Here is a 21,803-nt window from a genome sequence, read left to right as displayed (position 1 = left end):
ACTGGTCACGAGGGACCGGCACCCAGATGTAAGATAAACAAGCCCCGAGGACACACTGTGTGGCATGGTCACTGTACGGGGCACCGCCGTGAGGCACGTCTGAAAGTGGCTAAGAGAATAGTCTGGAAAGTTCTCATCACAAGGAACGGCACATTTTCCTTTTCTTTTTAAAGCAGGGGTCGGGAACCTATGGCTCGCAAGCCAGATGTGGCTCTTTTGATGGCTGCATCTGGCTCACAGACAAATCTTTAATAAAAAAAAATAATGTTAAAAATATAAAATATTCTCATGTATTACAATCCATTCATTTCCTACCGCTCATGTTCATGGTTGCGGGTGGCTGGAGCCAATCACAGCTGTCCTCCGGGACAACACCAAATTTTTATTGGATAATGTGTAACGTACACGGGTCGTTGTATGGCTCTCATGGAATTACATTTTAAAATATGTGCCGTTCGTGGCTCTCTCAGCCAAAAGGCTCCCGACCCCTGTTTTAAAAGCTCTAGGAAATAAGAAACGTTCGCTAAACTTATTGTCGTAACCATTTCATGATATATGTAAGTCAAACCATTGTGTTCTACACCTTTGGCTCATCCGAGGCTGCGTGTCAGTTACACCCCAACAGAGCTGAAAAGAAAAAAAAATTAAGCTTGAAATGTGCATGAGGATTGAAAGAGGCTTTACTATAATAAGAAGAAATAATAAGCTACAGCTTTAGCATCCTACTGACAGCAAATGAACTGTATTAAAAAATGTGCGGAAACATTATGGAAACAGTACATCTGATAAAATTGAATGTTACAAAAGAAGGAAATTCTGACACGAATTGTGACACGGATGAACCTGGACGACATCCTGCTGAGTGAAATAAGCAGACACAAAACAACAAATACTGTGTGATTCCACTGACACGAGCCACATAGAGTAGTCACAGCCATGAAGACAGAGAGCAGAATGGGGGTGCTGGGGGCTGAGGGGAGAGGGGGCGGCAGCTGTTACTTCACAGGTAGAGTTTCAGTTTCATAAGAGAGAAATACCATAAAAGATAGAAACTTTTACGGAGAAGAATAATGTTGACTGCACAACATTACGAATGTATTTAAAACCATTGAACTGTACAGTTAACGAATGGTTCAGATGGTATATTTTATATTATGTGCATTTTGGTAAAATAAAAAGAAAGAACTTGGAGAAAATGAAATATAGATATGAGAGAGTTCATCAGCACTAGAACAATTTTTAAAAAAAAGCACTGAAGCCCTGGCCGGTTGGCTCAGCGGTAGAGCGTCGGCCTAGCATGCGGAGGACCCGGGTTCGATTCCCGGCCAGGGCACACAGGAGAAGCGCACATTTGCTTCTCCACCCCTCCGCCGCGCCTTCCTCTCTGTCTCTCTCTTCCCCTCCCACAGCCAAGGCTCCATTGGAGCAAAGATGGCCCGGGCGCTGGGGATGGCTCTGTGGCCTCTGCCCCAGGCGCTAGAGTGGCTCTGGTCGCAACATGACGACACCTAGGAGGGTCGCAACATGGCGACGCCCAGGATGGGCAGAGCATCGCCCCCTGGTGGGCGTGCCGGGTGGATCCCGGTCGGGCGCATGTGGGAGTCTGTCTGTCTCTCCCTGCTTCCAGCTTCAGAAAAATGCAAAAAAAATTAAAAAAAAAAAAAAAAAGCACTGAAGCACCCTGGCCAGTTGGCTCAGTGGTGGAGCGTCGGCCTGGCGTGCAGAAGTCCCGGGTTCGATTCCCGGCCAGGGCACACAGGAGAAGTGCCCATCTGCTTCTCCACCCCTCCCCCTTTCCTTCCTCTCTGTCTCTCTCTCCCCCTCCCGCAGCCAAGGCTCCATTGGAGCAAGGATGGCCCGGGCGCTGGGGATGGCTCCTTGGCTTCTGCCCCAGGTGCTAGAGTGGCTCTGGTGGCAACAGAGCGACGCCCCGGAGGGGCAGAGCATCGCCCCCTGGTGGGCAGAGCATCGCCCCCTGGTGGGTGTGCCGGGTGGATCCCGGTCGGGCGCATGCGGGAGTCTGTCTCTGTCTCCCTGCTTCTCACTTCAGAAAACACACACACAGTGACAACCAGAGAGGCCGAGAGGGAGGGGACAACAGTGACAACCAGAGGAGAAGAAGGGTGTCTCTACTTACGTCACGCAAAGTCGACTTTAAGTCAAAAACTGTCACAAGGACAAAGAAAGTCATTGCATACATTAAAAATGGATTGAGTCAAACAGGCTATAGGATAAGTATAAATGTATAAGCACCAAACATCAGAGCTCCTAAATAAATAAACACCGACCAATCTGAAGGAAGAAATAAACAGTAATTCAGTAAGAGTGAGAAGAAGACTTCAACACCCTATTTGCAATTAATGGACAGAGCATCCACACAGACACAAAATATCTGAGGAAAAGGCCAACTTGAACGACACTATAGACCCAATGGACCAGGCAGGGATAGATAGACCGCTCCACTCAACAACAGCCGGAGACACATTCTCCTCCAGGACGGATCACATGCTAGCTCATAAAACAAGTCTTAACAAGTTTAAGAACACTGAAATCGTTTCAAGTATGTTTTTCAACCACAATGGAATGAAAGTAGAAGGCAATAACAAAAGGAGAATGGAAAAATTCAGAAATACACAGAATTTAAACAGCACAGCTCTAAACAATCATTGGGTCAAAGGAGTAAATTTGAAAAATTAGAAAATATCTTAAGATGAATGAAAACAAAAGCACAGCATGCCGAGGCCCATGAGATACATCACCAAGAAGGAAGTTCATACTGATACATGCCTACATTAAAAAAAGAAGGAAAAAGCCCTGATCGGGTGGCGCAGTTGGTTAGAGTGTTGTTCTGATACACCAAGGTTGTGGGTTCAATCCCCAGTCAGGGCACATACAGGAATCAGCCAATGATGTGTAAGAGCGTGGAACAACAAATCACTCTCCTTATCTCTGTCTCCTTATCTCTCTCTCTCTCTCCCTTAAATAAATAATAAGTAAATTTTTTTAAAAAAAAATCTCAAAAAAAAAAGACCTAACTTTACACTTCAAGAAAGTAAAAATGGAAGAACAAAACAAGCCTAAAGTTAACAGCAGGAAAGAAATAGTAAGTATCAGAGCAGAAATAAATTAAATAGGGAACTCAAAAGGCAAATAGAAACAGATCAATAAAACTATCTTTGAAAAAATAAACAAAATGGCCAAATCTTAGTCTAGACCAGGAGTCCCCAAACTTTTTACACAGGGGGCCAGTTCACTGTCCCTCAGACCGTTGGAGGGCCGGACTATAAAAAAAAAAAACTATGAACAAATCTCTATGCACACTGCACATAACTTATTTTAAAGTAAAAAAACAAAATGGGAACAAATACGATATTTAAGATAAAGAACAAGTAAATTTAAACCAACAAACTGACCAGTATTTCAATGGGAACTATGGGCCTGCTTTTGGCTAATGAGATGGTCAATGTGCTCCTCTCACTGACCACCAATGAAAGAGGTGCCCCTTCCAGAAGTGCGGCGGGGGGCGGATAAATGGCCTCAGGGGGCTGCATGTAGCCCGCGGGCCGTAGTTTGGGGACCCCTGGTCTAGACCAATGGTCAGTAAACTCAGTGGTCAGTGAAGTCGGTGGTCAGTAAACTCAGTGGTTGAAAAACTCATTAGTCAACAGAGCCAAATATCAACAGTACAACGACTGAAATTTCTTTTGAGACCCCAGTTTCTTAAACTTAAACTATATAGGTAGGTACATTCCTTCTTGAGGCAGCGCCCGCACATGGTATTTTGTGGAAGAGCCACACTCAAGGGGCCAAAGAGCCTAGACTATTGAAAAAGAGAAAGAGAAGAGGAATCAGATAACATCAGAAATGGAAGCGGAGCCATCAGAAGCCATGTCACAGAAAGTAAAAGAACAAAACAATTATCAGGGACTATTATGAATAATTAATTACACACCATCAAATTGAACAATCTAAAAGAAACGGAATAATTCATCGAAATGCACAACCTACTTGGACTGATAAAGAAGACAGGATTCCTGAACTGACCAGTAAGGAGATTGAATTAGTGATCTAAACCAGGGGTCCTCAAGCTACGGCCATTTATCCGGCCCCCGCCGCACTTCCGGAAGGGGCACCTCTTTCATTGGTGGTCAGTGAGAGGAGCATAGTTCCCATTGAAATACTGGTCAGTTTGTTGATTTAAATTTACTTGCTCTTTTTTTAAATATTGTATTTGTTCCCGTTTTGTTTTTTTTACTTTAAAATAAGATATGTGCAGTGTGCATAGAGATTTGTTCATAGTTTTTTTTTTTTTTAGAGTCCGGCCCTCCAACGGTCTGAGGGACAGTGAACTGGCCCCCTGTGTAAAAAGTTTGGGGACCCCTGATCTAAACCTTTCAACAACGAAGGCCCAGGACCCAGTGACATCACAGGTTAATTCTACCCAACAGTTAATGAAGAACTGATACCAAGCCTTCTTACACTCTTCCAGACACAGAAGCGGAAACACTTCCAAACTCCGAGGCCAGCATTATCCCGACACCAAAGCTGGGCTAGGACACCACACAAGGGACAAACTGCAAACCCAGGTCCCAGGTGGGATTGGTCCCCGGGATGCAAGGTCGGCTCAGCGGGCGCAAGTCGGGGCGATGCGCCCCAGCAGCAGGGTGAGGGATACTGATCACACGAGCGTCTCGTGAGACGCAGGAAAAGATGGTGATAAAATTCAGCACGTTCCACTGGAGAGCCCCTCAGTAAATTAGAGGAAGGGTGTTAAAACAGGCCTTGACCCTATGTTTGGTGGAGACCACAGTCCGGGGAGAGGAGAGGGGATGTGGGGGATACTGAAGTGAGCTAGGTGATTCCAAAAAGTGAATGCTGTGCCCAGCGGCACGGTGACAGTGACAGTGACAGTGACAGGAGGTGAGGAGGCTCGTGGGCTGGAGGAGTGTTAAAACAACACTCAACACAATAAGGCTGAATGTAAAAAAAAAAAAAAAAAATAGCCTACAGCTGACATTCTACTCAAGTGGTGAGACACCCGGAGCGTCCCCTGCATGATCCGGAGCAAAAGCACGGAGGTCCCCTCTCCTCCCATCTACTCAACATGACACTTTGAAGTGGTAGCCAGAGCAAGTTGGCAAGAAAAAGAAATAAGTCATCCGAACTGGAAAGGAAGAAATAATGTAATCTTGGCAGATGTCACGATCTTATACGTAGTAAACCCTGAAGACTTCACACGCACGCAAACTGTCAGAACTGACAGACTCAGCGTTGTTTCAGGAGATAAAAGCGACGTGTAAAAATCCGTTCTGCTTTTTATACACTAAACAAATTGCTGGAAAAGGAAATTAAGAAAAAAAGTGCCACTTACAACCCAGGAATGGGGCAAAAGTAGATGTACAGCGAGTACATCAAACAGAGTTTATTCTTGTTTGTTTTTTTTTAATTTATTTATTACTGTATTTTCCATATGAACAACTGTAGACCTACATTTGCCAACCCGTATAGACGAAAAGTAAAAATACTACTACTAATAAAAATAAAATTGTTAAATAAAAACTGATCGGGTTTTGAAGATTTCTACAGACAGCCATGGACACAGGCTGGATGTTAGAAAAGAACGTGACGAAATGTAAACACTGAAATTCGAGTTAAATTGCAACATTTTAAAAAGCTTTGTTTAGGCCTCAAAGAGCCCAAAACTTAAAAAAAAAATTATTATTATTATCATTATTATTATTTATTTTTACCAAATTTTCTTTAAGCTTTGCTTTTGAATCGAGCATTTCAGTTAAAAACATGCTCATTACTCCTTGGTTCTTCATACTCATACTGGGTGTTTAAAGGTCAACTAAACGAGCAGACCTTTAAAAGATAAGTCAAGGGCCTCTCCCGGGGGCTGGGGAGCACGTCCCCCAGTTCTGCCACATTGCATGAGGCCGACAGGCCTTGACCCTGTGTTTGGCGGAGACCACAGTCCGGTGAGAGGAGAGGGGATGTGGGGATACAGAAGTGAGTGCGGTGCCCGGCGGCACGGTGACAGTGACAGTGACAGGAGGTGAGGAGGGCCCTGGGCGGGCTGACCCCCAGGGTCAGCTGAGGCCCCAGTGGCTGACAGTGGACAGAAAAAGCCGTCTCAGCAGCTGACGGGAAAGCGTTTTGGGCAGAAGGAATAGCAAGTCAGGGCCCCTGAGAACCACGTTGGCGGTCCAGGGCTGACCGGCTGAGGGAGGACGCAGGGGCCGCCCAGGTGAGGGCGCTGGGCGTGGGGGCACCGCCTGGGGCTGCAGTGGGCAGTCCCACGGTGTCATCTGTGCCGTGACCTCCGGGCACTGGGGAACGGCTGTAGAGCGGGATGGGGTGGCAGACCACGGCTGTGGCACAGCACCGGGGTGTTGGCCTTGGCTGCGTGCTTGCCGAGCCGGGGCACGGCTGTGCCCTCTGTGTGGCTTCCCGGTGAGAAGACCTTCCGTTCTCCCGTCTCGCTGTGACTGAGTCCGGGCAGGAGGGCTGTGTCACCCCCTGGGGACCGTCCCACCGCAGCAGCAGAGGGATAAGCTGGTGGCCCTGCTGGGTTAAGGGTAGTGGACAGGTAGGTGAGGGCTGAGCCTTGGGTGGGGCTGCCTCACAGTCTGGCCGGCGGGTGGGCCAGGTTGCAGGGAGAGGGGCCCCAGGGACTCCTGAGAGATGGTTACTGCGCTCAGTTTGCTAAAATCAGCAAAGGGAAAACCCCTCGGTGCCGAGTTCCCCAGCCTCCCCGTGTGCACACACCTGGTCCCGACTCCAGAGCCGGCTCCGTGACTGTGCCCATTTCTCAGGAGAGAACACCGAGGCCCAGAGAGGGGACAGTCAGCGCCACGGCCGCCTGGGGCTGGAACCGGGCTCTGGGCTCATCCCACCAGACGCACTGTCTCCCCCGGGGAGGGTGGCCCTGCACCGCCTCCTGCGTGCCTGGCGGGCTGGCCCTTCCGTGCTCCCTGGTCCTGGTCCTGGTCCCGGCCCAGCCTGGCGGGCTGGCCCTTCCGCTCTCCCTGGTCCTGGTCCTGGTCCCGGCCCACAGCCTGGCGGGCTGGTTCTTCCGCGCTCCCTGGTCCTGGTCCTGGTCCCGGCCCACAGCCTGGTGGTCTGGCCCTTCCACGCTCCCTGGTCCTGGTCCTGGTCCCGGCCCACAGCCTGGTGGTCTGGCCCTTCCACGCTCCCTGGTCCTGGTCCTGGTCCCGGCCCACAGCCTGGCGGGCTGGCTCTTCCGCTCTCCCTGGTCCTGGTCCTGGTCCCGGCCCACAGCCTGGCGGGCTGGCCCTTCCGCTCTCCCTGGTCCTGGTCCTGGTCCCGGCCCACAGCCTGGCGGGCTGGCCCTTCCGCTCTCCCTGGTCCTGGTCCTGGTCCCGGCCCACAGCCTGGCGGGCTGGCCCTTCCGCTCTCCCTGGTCCTGGTCCTGGTCCCGGCCCACAGCCTGGCGGGCTGGCCCTTCCGCTCTCCCTGGTCCTGGTCCCGGCCCACAGCCTGGTGGGCTGGCCCTTCCGCTCTCCCTGGTCCTGGTCCCGGCCCACAGCCTGGCGGGCTGGTCCTTCCGCTCTCCCTGGTCCTGGTCCTGGTCCCGGCCCACAGCCTGGCGGGCTGGTTCTTCCACTCTCCCTGGTCCTGGTCCTGGTCCTGGCCCACAGCCTGGTGGGCTGGCCCTTCCACGCTCCCTGGTCCTGGTCCTGGTCCCGGCCCACAGCCTGGTGGGCTGGCCCTTCCGCACTCCCTGGTCCTGGTCCTGGTCCCGGCCCACAGCCTGGAGGGCTGGCCCTTCCGCACTCCCTGGTCCTGGTCCCGGCCCACAGCCTGGAGGGCTGGTCCTTCCGCTCTCCCTGGTCCTGGTCCTGGTCCTGGCCCACAGCCTGGCGGGCTGGTTCTTCCACTCTCCCTGGTCCTGGTCCTGGTCCCGGCCCACAGCCTGGTGGGCTGGCCCTTCCACGCTCCCTGGTCCTGGTCCTGGTCCCGGCCCACAGCCTGGTGGGCTGGCTCTTCCGCTCTCCCTGGTCCTGGTCCTGGTCCCGGCCCACAGCCTGGCGGGCTGGCCCTTCCGCACTCCCTGGTCCTGGTCCCGGCCCACAGCCTGGAGGGCTGGTCCTTCCGCTCTCCCTGGTCCTGGTCCTGGTCCCGGCCCACAGCCTGGCGGGCTGGTTCTTCCACTCTCCCTGGTCCTGGTCCTGGTCCCGGCCCACAGCCTGGTGGGCTGGCCCTTCCACGCTCCCTGGTCCTGGTCCTGGTCCCGGCCCACAGCCTGGCGGGCTGGTTCTTCTGCTCTCCCCGGTCCTGGTCCCGGCCCCGGCCCACAGCCTGGAGGGCTGGCCCTTCCGCTCTCCCTGGTCCTGGTCCTGGTCCCGGCCCACAGCCTGGCGGGCTGGCCCTTCCGCTCTCCCTGGTCCTGGTCCTGGTCCTGGTCCCGGCCCACAGCCTGGCGGGCTGGCCCTTCCGCTCTCCCTGGTCCTGGTCCCGGCCCACAGCCTGGCGGGCTGGTTCTTCCGCTCTCCCTGGTCCTGGTCCCGGCCCACAGCCTGTGTGTTTGAGTGCTCAGTTCACACCAGGAGTGGACGTGACCATGACCTCATCCACCTGGCCTCCGTCCTCCTGAGCGTCTTCATGAATTCCCCCTCCTGCCTGCGACCAGCCCGGCTTGGCTGTGGGAACTCCACCGTTTCCCTCTGGTTTTAGCGAGGACGGCGTGCGTTCCCAAAACCCCTGCCCGGAGCGGGGTGAGCCCCTCGCTTACTTGTGGCCTCAGGATATGGACAGGAAACAGGAAACAGGTGCCCGGAGCCGGGAGTCTCACATCCCAGCAGCTCACAGCTCTCAGCCCTCTGCTCCAGCCTTGTGCCCAGAGCCAGGGCTGACCGTGGCCCCCGACACAGCACAGCGAAGGGGCCCAGCCCTCGCCCCGGACCCTGTGTGTCCCACTGGGAAGCAGGGCCCATCTGGGGGGGGCTGGACCACCCCAGCGGGGCCAGCTCTCGGCCACCCATCTCCCCTCTGCCCTGTCCAAACCTGGCCCACTCAGAGACGTTGTGAGGAAAGGGACACCCTGGTCATTTTGTTTATTCGTTTCTGGACTAGTTCATTCTTCTTTAGCTCAGAGGCATTTACGGAGCGTCTGCGGCACCTGACGCCCACCGGAGCTGTCCCAAGTCCACAGCCTGAGTGACCGTAAGTGGTCCCTGCCTTTCTGGGTCACACTTAGTCCCGCCTGCCAGGTGCAGAAGTCCCGGCCACGCCTCAGACCGTGGTCTGTGCTCAGTGTCTCCTGTGACTGGACGCCGCTGCCCGGGGTGAGCGGGGCTCCTGATAACCTGTCTCCTTCCGGCAGAAGCACTGCAGGTGCTCTGGACCCCACAAGGCCCCTCTTCCCGACGGTCCCTGAGAGAAACCGATGGCCGTGGCCTCCCAGGACCCCCGCCTCCAGCCCCCTCTCCATCCTGCCCCTTTCTCCCCTGTACCCGGGCCACATCCGGTGCCCGGAACTGAGCGCTCCCGTGAGGGGACAGCCCCCAGCGGTGTCCTGGGGGTGGGATCGCACCTGTCTCCCCTCTTCCTGCCCGGGACGCCCTCTGAGAGGGGCTGCTGAGCCTGGTGAAGACGTTCTGTTTCATCCTGTGACCAGCTGTCCGGAACCCCGTCTGTCCCCCCCATGTGACTGCTGTGATCTCCAGCCTTGAACTCGGAAGTTTCTGGGCTGACCCGCCCTGGACCGCGGCCGTCCTGCTGCTGCCGGACCGCGCCGGCCTGGGTGCTGACCCAGCCCCAGCTCCCTGGGCGGACCCCTGTGGGCAGAGTCCTGTCGAGCCCCCCTCTCCTGCCCCCCCCAGGCTTGAGCGGACTCAGAACGGCATCCCAGCCCCTGGGCTGGCACCAGGGAGAGGTCCTGACCTGCACCTTCCGGCCACAGGAGACCCCAACCTGAAACAAACTAAGGCAAACTGGTGAATTAACAACCATCCGCTGAAACATCTTGAAGAGAAACTGGGTTATACATACAGTCTTCTTTGGAATTTGAGAAAACATCAATTTCGTTACACGGAGTCCTTTATTTTTTATTTTTTATTCAGATGATGACTTGATCAGCAACTATTGACCAGAAGGAAGGAGTGTGTGCCCTTGAGTCACGTCTGTCCTGTCTGCGACCAGAACTTGTTGTCTGAGACGCAGGTGAACTGTGCCCATAAGGAAAAAGGCTTTCAAGCCAGTGGATGAAGAACAAGGACCCCCTCCTCTGCAGTTACACCCCCTCCAGCCCCCTCCTGTACCCACAGGCAGGAGCCCGGGAAGGGAACTGGGCAGGGTGTTGGGAATGCCAGGTCCCTCCGTGACGCTGCCCGGCTGGCTTAGAGCTAACTCCACACACACGCTCTCGTACACTGGGACGATGACGTGACCTGTCTGCAGCCGTGTGTGCCCGCGTCCAGGCGCCAGTGCCCTCTGCGCGGAAGCGGCCTGAGCAGCTGACCACACCCCTCCCTCTGTCTGCCCAGGTCTGCTGGTGCGTGAGCTCTGGGGAGGGGCACACAGTGTGGCAGTTCATTCTGCACCACCGGGCACCAGGCTGCCTGCTGAGCCCAGGGACGCCAAAGACGGGGTGTCTGTGCCCCTGGAAAAGTTGGGGTTTCTGTCGGGGTCTGAACATCCGCAGGGACGGGCCAGACTGAGCAAAAGAACTTGGATTCAGATGCAAATTAGTTCTCCCCCCCAAAAAAAAAAACAACGATCCCTCAGTCATTCAGCTGCAGGAACCGAAATGTGTCCTCTCGCTTTCGGATTAAAACATTATTATTATTATTATTATTATTATTATTATTTGCACGTGGTAATTAAACTCAGTCATGTGTGTTAATCAGGGCCCCCGTCCCTGATGAATGACCTGCGCCCCGTCCTCCTTGGCGCCCTGCTGACCGCTCCCGCGGCTCCGGAAGGCCGTCCACGGGGAGCTCGCTTGCAGCTCAGAACTCGCATTCTTTCTCTCGCCGGTTTTATTTATAGCATTTATTTCCTGAGAGAAGGAAAGCGATCTTCCTCCGTCTGGCCCCGCCTCCGCGGTCCCCTGGCGAGGAGGGGGGATTATGTCACTCCTTCGAGGGAATGAATTAAGCGCCTGAGCGAGCCCAAGCATATAAAGCTGCAGCGGCTGCTGCCCGAGGCCAGTGCGCCCGCCGCTCCGTCCAGGGCCCCCTCGCCCCCTCGCCCCCTCGCCCCCGGCCCCGCTGACCGCCTCCCCGCGCCCACTCGGCCCTCGCTGCAGCTTCCACTCTCTGGGTAAGATTTTTTTTTTTAACTTGACCCAATCGTGTCCTTGCAGCTTAGTTTTCCAGAAGGCTCCTCTGGGTTCTCAGAGGGGAGAAGGACAAAGTGGACCCGGGTTCACAGTGGAAGGGGGCGACCTGAGCTGGTGGTGGCTGCGGGGGACCCGTCCCCACACCCGGCCTGTCCTCGGCACCCGGGTCAGGCTCCTGACTGGTTGTTATGTGAACGTGCCTGTCTGGGAACCAGGGCAAATGCTCGTGTTTTCAGCTACGGAAGAATAAGAAGTTTGTACATTAAAGTTTGTTTTTCTGGGGGAGGGGGGGGACCAGGATGAAGGAATGAGGGGGAAAAGGACATTCCTGACCACTTGGAAAAATAACCAGAGGTATTCTAGAGACCTGTAAACATTATTAACATTATTAAAGAGGTGTGAATGTTACCAATGAATAATACAGAGTAAGTCCCGGAAAAGAGCCCAGAATGCAACCCCTGCAGGTGTGGTCATCAGCATAAGGAAGGACCTGCCTGGCGGTCATGGTCATCGGTCATCGAGTGGGGGCCCAGGGCAGCCTGAGAGGCACAACCTTTGAACTCAGCACTTCAAGGGGGAGTAGGTATCCCTCAGAAAGTTATTTTTGCAGTGATGGCTGATACAAAAGAGAATTTTAAGAGATCTTTAGAAGTGCTAATGACATTCTGTGGCAGAAAGGCTTTGGAAATAACTCTTTTGGCAACAACTGAACCATGAACACCTGTAAGTGTGTGACAGTCGGTCCCCACGCCCTCAGAGCCTGTGTGCCGGCCCTGGGGGGTGTGCTCTGTGACCTCCCCTCATCTGTGTGTCATCTCTGTGCCAGGCTCTGCGGCCAGAGCACACCGGGTGCAGCGAGACTGTGTGCCCGGCCCTGGGGGTGTGCTCTGTGACCCCCCCTCATCTCTGTGCCGGGCTCTGCAGCCAGGGCACACCGGGTGTGGGGAGACTGTGTGCCCGGCCCTGGGGGGTGTGCTCTGTGACCCCCCCCTCATCTCTGTGCCGGGCTCTGCAGCCAGAGCACACCGGGTGCAGCGAGACTGTGTGCCCGGCCCTGGGGGGTGTGCTCTGTGACCTCGCTCATCTCTGTGCCGGGCTCTGCGGTCAGAGCACACCGGGTGCAGCGAGACTGTGTGTCCGGCCCTGGGGGTGTGCTCTGTGACCTCCCCTCATCTCTGTGCCGGGCTCTGCAGCCAGGGCACACCGGGTGTGGGGAGACTGTGTGCCCGGCTCTGGGGGTGTGCTCTGTGACCTCCCCTCATCTCTGTGCCGGGCTCTGCAGCCAGGGCACACCGGGTGCGGGGAGACTGTGTGCCCGGCTCTGGGGGGGTGTGCTCTGTGACCTCCCTCATCTCTGTGCCGGGCTCTGCAGCCAGAGCACACCGGGTGTGGGGAGACTGTGTGCCCGGCCCTGGGGGTGTGCTCTGTGACCTCCCTCATCTCTGTGCCGGGCTCTGCAGCCAGAGCACACCGGGTGTGGGGAGACTGTGTGCCCGGCCCTGGGGGTGTGCTCTGTGACCTCCCCTCATCTCTGTGCCGGGCTCTGCAGCCAGGGCACACCGGGTGCGGGGAGACTGTGTGCCCGGCTCTGGGGGGGTGTGCTCTGTGACCTCCCTCATCTCTGTGCCGGGCTCTGCGGTCAGAGCACACCGGGTGCGGGGAGACTGTGTGCCCGGCCCTGGGGGGTGTGCTCTGTGACCTCCCCTCATCTCTGTGCCGGGCTCTGCGGCCAGAGCACACCGGGTGCAGTGAGACTGTGTGCCCGGCCCTGGGGGTGTGCTCTGTGACCTCCCTTATCTCTGTGCCGGGCTCTGCAGCCAGAGCACACCGGGTGTGGGGAGACTGTGTGCCTGGCCCTGGGGGTGTGCTCTGTGACCTCCCCTCATCTCTGTGCCGGGCTCTGCAGCCAGGGCACACCGGGTATGGGGAGACTGTGTGCCTGGCCCTGGGGGGTGTGCTCTGTGACCCCCCCCCATCTCTGTGCCGGGCTCTGTAGTCAGAGCACACCGGGTGTGGGGAGACTGTGTGCCCGGCCCTGGGGGATGTGCTCTGTGACCTCCCCTCATCTCTGTGCCGGGCTCTGCGGCCAGAGCACACCGGGTGTGGGGAGACTGTGTGCCCGGCCCTGGGGGGTGTGCTCTGTGACCCCCCCTCATCTCTGTGCCGGGCTCTGTAGTCAGAGCACACCGGGTGTGGGGAGACTGTGTGCCTGGCCCTGGGGGGTGTGCTCTGTGACCCCCCCTCATCTCTGTGCCGGGCTCTGTAGTCAGAGCACACCGGGTGTGGGGAGACTGTGTGCCCGGCCCTGGGGGGTGTGCTCTGTGACCTCCCCTCACCTCTGTGCTGGGCTCTGCGGCCAGAGCACACCGGGTGCAGTGAGACTGTGTGGCCGCACCGGCAGGGCTTGGTGATTTGTTGTTGTTGTGACCCCGTGAGGTAAGAGGGGTCCTCATGCTCGTTTGGTAAAGTGGCAGAGATGGACGTGGGGATGCTTCTGTGTCCAAACCCAGAGTGTGGCATGGTCAGAACAGAGCTCCTGCACTCTGTAAGCCTGGACTCGGGAGGCGGGGCAGCCGGACACTCCAAGTTTGTGTTTGGATGGTGGCTGCCTTTGCCAGTCAGCCTCGCCACCGTCCACAGGGGACAGAGGTGCACGCCTGTGTGAGGACACAGGCCTGGCGCTGCAGACCACAGACCACTGACTGGAGCATCACTCTGTCACTGGGAAGTCACAGGCCAGAGCGTCCAGGCGGGAGCCCGGCCCGGGGCGTGTGACCAATAGCTGTGTCTTTGCTGAGCTAAGTGAGCCCTTCACAAATGCTGACCAGCCTCATGGATTCCACCCAAGCTCTTCGCAGGTGGGTGTTTGACATGAGCCCCTTCCAGTCTACAGGTCAGGAAACCCACCCAGAGAGGTTAGACAGGCGTCCTGGGCGGCACAACTGTGAGCTGCAGGCCTGGGCTCACCCTGAGCCCCCTGCGTCCCCGGCTGCTGGCTGGAAACAGCCAAGTTCCTGGCCTCGACGGGGGCAGACTGCAGAGGCCCCCCGGCACCTTCCTCGTCCTCCGGGGAACCTGTCCACACAGAGGGGTCCCTTCTGCACCGAGAGCTGACACACTGGGATGGCCTCAGCGGGAGAGGAGCTGGGTCTCAGGGTTTGGCTCAGCCCAGCACATGGGAACGAGGGGGTCCAGACCCCGGACGCTGGAGGCCCAGCAGGGGTTAACGGGGAGCCGGGCTCCCACCAGATCTCCTGACTTCTGGGACAGCCTCTGCCGAGCGCGCCAAGTCAAGTCCCTGGGAACGGAAAAACAGGCCTGCAGGACGAGGGCCAAGCAGAGCGAGAATCGTATCTCAGCAGAATGTTTCGGGTTTTTGTTGTTGTTGTTTTGGGTTTTTTTTTTTTTTGGTAATGATGATACTCCAAATTAGATTCATTCGTAACTGAACATGCAGTTAATATTCATTCTATTTAATTAGGTTATGTGTAACTTCTTTTCATGTTGGTTATTTACTCAACATGCCTTCACGAATTCCTTCCACCAGCCTGGCCGGCCTCCTTCTGAGTCCGAGGACCTTGGCTGGAGTCAGAGCGCACCTCTGACGGGCAGCGTAGCTGTGGACCGGGACGCCGACCTCTCGGCCTCCTCGTACTCTCCCGGGCTCGGGAGAGAGCAGCAGTCTCAGGACTCCTGGGCGGTGACGGCGACTCAGAAACAGAACCGTTTGAATGTGGTTCACACACAGGGCCGGTCAGCAAACACCGGCCAGGGAGACCAGCGAGAAAAGCACGGCTCTGACTTTTATGCAGGAACTTCTTCCACTTGGTCACAGGAGCGAGAGCCCCCGTCTGCCCCCAGGGTGGCCACGTGCTGGTGACTAACAGGCTCTGTTCGCCCGCAGGGTCTGGCAGCCGCGAGGGGATGCTCTGGACACTGGTCCTGCCGGCCCTCTGGGCCTCCTGCCACGCTCAGGGTGAGTGGGGACCCGGCCAGCCACGGCCATGGGGGCCTGGCTCTGGGGCGTGGGGACCCCCCAAGGGGGAGGGGCCGGAAAAGCAAAGTCTGACTCAAAAAGGACTTGAACTTCATTTCACACACGTATTTGTTTACTTGTGAGTACAGACGAGAGGAAATGATCTCTCTCTACCACATTCGGTTATCGTAGAAAAATACCTGCCCACCTATAGATGTGCTTTTTTCTGGGATACTTTTTTTAGCTTTTTTTCTTCTTCTCTCTCTCTATTCTGCATTTACAACACTGAAATTATTTAGTATTTTGTAACTTTATTCCATCTTTCATCCTCCTTAAGAATACATCAGAATCTACATCTCTATTCTTTTACAGCATGATTTTTTTTGTTTGTATTTTTCTGAAGCTGGAAACAGGGAGGCAGTCAGACAGACTCCCGCATGCGCCTGACCGGGATCCACCCGACATGCCTACCAGGGGGCAATGCTCTGCCCATCTGGGGCATCGCTCTGTTGCAACCAGAGTCATTCTAGCGCCTGAGGCAGAGAATCTGCCACTGAGGCCATCCTCAGTGCCCGGGCCAACTTTGCTCCAATGGAGCCTTGGCTGTGGGAGGGGAAGAGAGAGACAGAGAGGAAGGAGAGGGGGAGGGGTGGAGAAGCAGATGGGCGCTTCTCCTGTGTGCCCTGGCCAAAAATCAAACCTGGGACTCCTGCATGCCAGGCCAACGCTCTACCACTGAGCCAACTGGCCAGGGCCTACAGCATGATTTTTAATGCCTGTACAATATTCCATCAGAAGATAAATTCTCAAAAAAAAATTTTTTTTTTGGTCAGTTCTCACTTGTCGCTTTATTTTGACTGGTATCAGCAATGCCTCAGGCATGCATTCATAAATAAATCTTTTCCAGCATTTCCAATTATACTTTAGGACAAGTTCCCAAAATAAACTTGTTGAGTCAAAGGTTTAATTGTTTTAAGGATTTGGAGCTGTTGTCAAACAGCTCCAGTGAAAGTCCACACCTCACAACTCGGTCAGCAACACGGGGTATGATGTTTTAATTTACCAGATATTAGATGTAAGGTTACACTATATTTAAACCTTCCCTTCAGGAAGTTACCTTGAATTATGTGAATTGTTATACTTTTGGTGAGTCTGGAAACTTTCTTTCCAGACAGTGATTTAACGCTGTATGTTCACAGACTCGAGTCCCTTGGCTCTCCCAGGTCCGGGCCTGTGGTGTGCGTTACAATGTGACAGTGGTTTCTACAATGTAAAGAGATGCCTATGCCATTTTAACTCAGATGGTCTCAATAGGAAAGCAGCAGCTAGCTCTCAGTCGCTCTCTGCAAACACGTGGAGAGAAGCTACCGGTGCATTTCATTTCTAGGATTAATTCCGGGCAATTGCGCGGTGGGAGAGGGTTGCACTCACGCCCAGATCTGGGGGCGCAGGGCATGGGTGGGGACAAGGTCTGGAGCAAGTGTCAGGGCGGGACTCGGGACCCTGCTTCCTTCCGGGGAAGCCTTGCTGGGGACAGTGTCAGCTGAGCTCATCACGGGGGTGGCTGACGTTGCTGGTGACCTTCTTGGCCGGTGCTTCCTGACCTGTCAAGGGGACCAGCCCCTGTTTCGGGGACCCTGCTCTGGCTCTGACCTGCAGCCTGGGGGCGAGAGGAGAGGGGTTTTCCACCAAGGACGCCAGCATCGCACCCCTGTGGGCAGGGAGGCCAACCTGGAGGGCTGGGCGGCCGCGTCAGCCTCCGGCACCTAGAACCGCGTCGCCGCTGGGGTGTAAGAGCGCCCCTCCCGGCCTCGGCCCGGCCCCGCCTGGTGTAACCTCCGCTCTGCTCCTTGAGCAGCTGGGGACCAGGACGAGGACACAGCCTTCGACCTCTTCAGCATCAGCAACATTAACCGGAAGACCATCGGGGCCAAGCAGTTCCGGGGGCCCGACCCCAGCGTGCCGGCTTACCGCTTCGTGCGGTTCGACTACGTCCCGCCGGTGAGCGCCGAGTCCCTGGGCCGCATCGCCGGGCTCATGCGGCAGAAGGAGGGCTTCTTCCTGGCGGCCAGCCTGAAGCAGGACCGCATGTCCCGTGGCACGCTGCTGGCCCTGGAGGGCCCCGGGCCCGCACACAGGCAGTTCGAGATCGTCTCCAACGGCCCAGCCGACACACTGGACCTCACCTACTGGGTGGACGGCACCCAGCATGTCCTGTCCCTGGAGGACGTGGGCCTGGCCGACTCCCAGTGGAAGAATGTCACCGTGCAGGTGGCCGGCGAGGCCTTCAGCTTGTACGTGGGCTGCGACCTGATCGACAGCTTCACACTGGACGAGCCCTTCTACGAGCAGCTGAGGACGGAGCAGAGCAGGATGTACGTGGCCAAAGGCTCCTCTCGGGAGAGCCACTTCAGGGTACGTACGGCCGGCCGCATCGCTGTGCAGGGCGCCTGGGGAGATCGGACCCGGAGGGCGACTCCTGGTCCAGGGCTTGTGTCCAGGGCTCGGTCAGGCACACACACGTGCACACACACAGGCCACATGCAGCCACACTCGTTTGGGTGTACACGAAGCATGCACACATGTACACACTTACCCCTGCACACCTGCACACAGGTCATACACAGACACATTCGTGTGGGCATACACAAAGCATGCACACATGTACACACTTACACTTGCACACGTGGACACACACAGGTCATAAGCAGCCACACTCATGTGGGCATACACAAAGCATGCATACATGTACACACACCTGCACATGTGCACACATAGGTCCACACAGTCACACTCATATGGGCATGCATAAAGCATACACACATGTGCATGCATACATGTACACACACCTACACACATGCACACACACAGTCACACTCATGTGGACGTACACAAGGCATACACACGTGCATGCACACATGTACACACTTACATCTGCACATGTGCACACACAATCACAGTCACACTCGTGTGGGTGTGCACAAGGCATACACACATGCATGCACACATGTACACACCTGCACACACACAGTTGCGCTTGTATGGGCATACACAAAGCATACACACTTACACCTGCACATGTACACACACAATTGCAGTCGCACTCGTGTGGGCATGCACAAGGCATACACACATGTGCACACACAACACCAAGAATAAACAGTGAGTTGTCACAGGAGCACTTTCTGACCCACACAAACAGTACTGGTTTTCAGAGCCAAGTCTGAGGGGCTGATGAAGGAATCCGCTCCTTTCAAATGTCCCTGGAAACCCCAGACCAACTTCATGAAGCCAAACCCACTCCCAGATCCCGTTTCATTATTGAAAGGGTACGCGAACAAGTCGACAACTCTAGTTTCCTAAGGAAAGGCGACTGATAGCTCCATGGGCATCTCTGTTCAAATATTTTCTGGAAGGCCTTTTCAAAACCACCGGGGTTTAAGAACCCACAGCGGAGGGTGAGAGCATGTTCTTTGAAAATAAATGTGTGTTTAAACTCAGTTATTCAAGTAAAAGGCCTACAGATGCTTAACTTGGTGCTGAGTTCATCTCTGGCGGCCGGGGTCAGGCGAGGGTTAGGATCCAGGGCTAGCGTCAGGGCTAGGAAGCTCTAGTGGCTACAGGTGACCCGACCCCACGGTGACAAGTCACTTTCCACTCGTGGGGTGGAAGACACTCTTATCTTTTATTGCTCCGTCTGAGGTTGGACCAGGGGACATTTTTAAGACCTTTATCCAAATGTAGTGATCACCTGCGAACAGCTGAGCACACCCACCTGCACGGGCTCCAGAGACAGTTTCCTGCCCATCTTGGGGCCACCCCCATTCTTCTGCGGGGAACAATGGCTTCTTAGGTTAAACCGCCAGGGTCTGGGCCGCACGCCTGAGAAAGTGGTGTGTACGGGATGGCCCGTTAGACATCAGACTTGCTGTGTGTGAAAGCCCAGGAGAAGGGTTCCCCCTGTGTCCAGGTTACGTCTTCTGTTTTCACTTCCTTCTCTTCCCTCGGCACCAAACGATCGTCTGTCCAGCGCTCCGCTTCTCTCCTTGTTGTGTTCGCAGGGTTTGCTGCAGAATGTCTACTTAGTTTTTGAAAATTCTGTGGAAGACGTTCTTAGCAGGAGAGGGTGTCAGCAAAGCCAGGGAGGTAGGTGTGTTCTGAACGGCACCCTGCACTGTCTCCCGTCCTGGATGGATTCCTGCTGTGTTGTGTGCATGTGTGCACGTGTGTCTGTGCACATGCGTGAATGTGGGCTAGTGAGAAGTTAAATCAAAATATTTGAATAAAGTACAACCATGCCTTTGAGTGAGTTAGCGGGTTAACATAGACATGTTGATATCTTAAAATCACGCATTACGTGAAGGATTGATTTTGCATAAGTTTTACTAATCCAAAATAGTCCATTTATGAGCCAAAACATAAACTGCTGCCATTTTAACGTGATTTTAAATGTATGCAAAACGTCCGGTCTATTAACGTGTGACCATCGTCTTGATGAGCGGACACTGCAGCCGTTTGTCCCCTGGTGTGCGGACGTTTCCGGAACGATCCGTGGCCACGATTCAGCCTATGACACCCCCACCACGCAGTTCGAATTTGTACCCCACCCTGACGGCCAGCATCTTCTGAGCATTTAATTTGAGGCTGGCGCTGTTGGGCTCTGTGCTGTGCGACGTGTCCCGTCGCTCCATCTTGTACATGCCCGTGCGAGTCGGGCGCCTGCACTGGCTCAGGGGACAGAGGAAGCAGCTGAGGGCAGCAGGGTCCTGTCAGCTGCCAGGTGTCTCTACCTGTGAGCCGTCAGGGCGGCCACACCTGGTCTTGGCGTCCCCAGAGAGAAGGCTCTTCCCGCTACGTGGCGTTCTAAGACCACGTCTCCACGTCAGCCTAAGTCGTGACAAGTGTCAGTTCTCTGTGGATGACGGAGAGAGACTGTACGTGCCCTGAGCCCTGAGCCCTGAGTGTCCCACGTGCCGGCAGTCCGTCCGCTGTCCCCTGGGTCCCTCTGCCCAGAGTCGCCGACCACGACCTGGGTTTTCCATCTGTACACCTGTCGGCTGCTGGTTAGTTGCAGCACAAGGAATTAAAATACCGACTGTCAGCCGCAGCGTGGAGAGGAGAGGTCCCCGAGGCCCCGTGACAGACTCTCAGTGCCCCAGTCCCCGTTTGCTGAGGGCACTGACAGAGTCTGATCGTAGCTCCAGTTCCGGCTGAGATTCTAACACCCCGTCCCTGAGAACTAAGTCATCGTCTTTGGGGAGGGTTTGGGGGTCCCAGCGCTGAGACAGAATAGGTGGAGGCGGCCCCATGTCCGGTGCCAGTCCTGCCCAGCTCCCGACAAGGCTGCCCGTGGCTTTCTCGGGGCGCAACCTGGGTCAGGCGCTGTCCCTGAGGGGCACCTTTGGCTGGTGGCCTCTTATTTTCCGTCTGAGTGTACAGTGACTCGTAGGCGTGAGTGTTGTGGTTCTGAACGCTCTACGTCCAGTGAGTACGCAGAACAGGGAGTCGGGAGAGGGGGTGCTGTGGACGGAAACAGATGGACACAGAGCTGAGAGTGGTCAGGCGTGTGGGGACGTGTGACTGAGCCGGACACCGGTGCCCACGCCATGCGGGTCTCCCGGCCCCCTGTGCGTTCCCGCCCCACCAACGGCCACGTCAGCGCCGAGTCAGAGCGGGCCACATGCGGGGTGTTCCCGCTGAACGCACGGGCTGTGACCGCTCCTGGCGCTCCCGGCTGCCGTGGGGAAGCATGACGTCACTGCGGGGCCCGGGCACCCGTGTGTGAGGCGGGCGGGCTGCCCCTCAAGGCCGGTTCTGACCGGGCCGCCCCCGCTTGTGCCCTCAGCGGAAGCCAACGCCATCAGCGAGAACACGGAGACGTTGCACCTGAGCCCGGCGGTCGCCCCCGAGTCCGGGGGCCGGAGCGTGGAGCAGCGGCCGGGCGTGTGCGAGCGCTCCTGCGAGGAGCTGGGCAGCATGGCCCGCGAGCTGTCGGGGCTGCGCCTGGTGGTGAACCAGCTGCACGAGAACCTGCAGAAAGTGGTGGGTGCCCGGGGCCCGGCCGGGGCGCGGGGCCGTGAGAGGACGCTGGACGGTCGTGGGCGACACAGCCTCCAGCACGGGGGGGGCTTTGCCTCCCCAGAGGGGCCTGAGCTGCGGGGAAGAGCCCAGAGGCCGGCTCCTGTCCTCGGCCCACCGCCAAGGGCCAGAGCCCGTGCTGACCGTCTGGGATGGGTGGTCTGCGGGAGGTCGAGGGGGTGAGCGCAGCCAGGGCAGCTCGCTGGGGCAGCACCCCAGGCGGAGGGCGCCTTCTGGAATTGTCCACTGGGAGCCTGAGGGCAGGAACGCAGAGGCGGCCAGAGGTCAGCACGGGTCAGACAGGTGTTCGGGAGCGAGCGGAGCGGCCGTGGGGAGGTGCTGGCAGTCAGGCCGTCTGCTCGGCTGAGGCCTCGGGCGGGTGTGCACCGGCCGGTGGGGGGCGTGCAGGGATTTGCACGCCCCCCTGCCCCCCTTCATGGG

At 56.3% G+C, this 21,803-nt stretch overlaps 1 protein-coding gene across 2 annotated transcripts in view; it reads left to right on the top strand.

Moving 5' to 3' along the window:
* The first annotated feature begins 11,218 nt into the window (after nt 1-11,218).
* THBS2 (thrombospondin 2) overlaps nt 11,219-21,803 on the top strand; it is a 43,221-nt gene continuing 32,636 nt past the window's right edge. The window contains exons 1-5 of one of the 2 annotated variants that reach the window (XM_066247969.1): nt 11,219-11,289; nt 15,213-15,284; nt 17,143-17,699; nt 19,346-19,430; nt 21,130-21,326. In XM_066247969.1, the coding sequence (XP_066104066.1) occupies nt 15,233-15,284; nt 17,143-17,699; nt 19,346-19,430; nt 21,130-21,326 (891 nt within the window). In that variant the 5' untranslated portion in view covers nt 11,219-11,289; nt 15,213-15,232. Of the gene's footprint in view, nt 11,290-14,057; nt 14,167-15,212; nt 15,285-17,142; nt 17,700-19,345; nt 19,431-21,129; nt 21,327-21,803 lie in introns of those variants that run through there. The other variant, XM_066247970.1, reaches the window with a different exon arrangement.

This window comes from Saccopteryx bilineata, chromosome 12, assembly GCF_036850765.1.
Source record: "Saccopteryx bilineata isolate mSacBil1 chromosome 12, mSacBil1_pri_phased_curated, whole genome shotgun sequence".
NCBI classification, from domain to species: Eukaryota; Metazoa; Chordata; class Mammalia; order Chiroptera; family Emballonuridae; genus Saccopteryx; species Saccopteryx bilineata.
The sequence above is the reverse complement of the archived record's forward strand: the minus strand, read 5'-3'. Positions and strand labels throughout refer to the sequence as shown.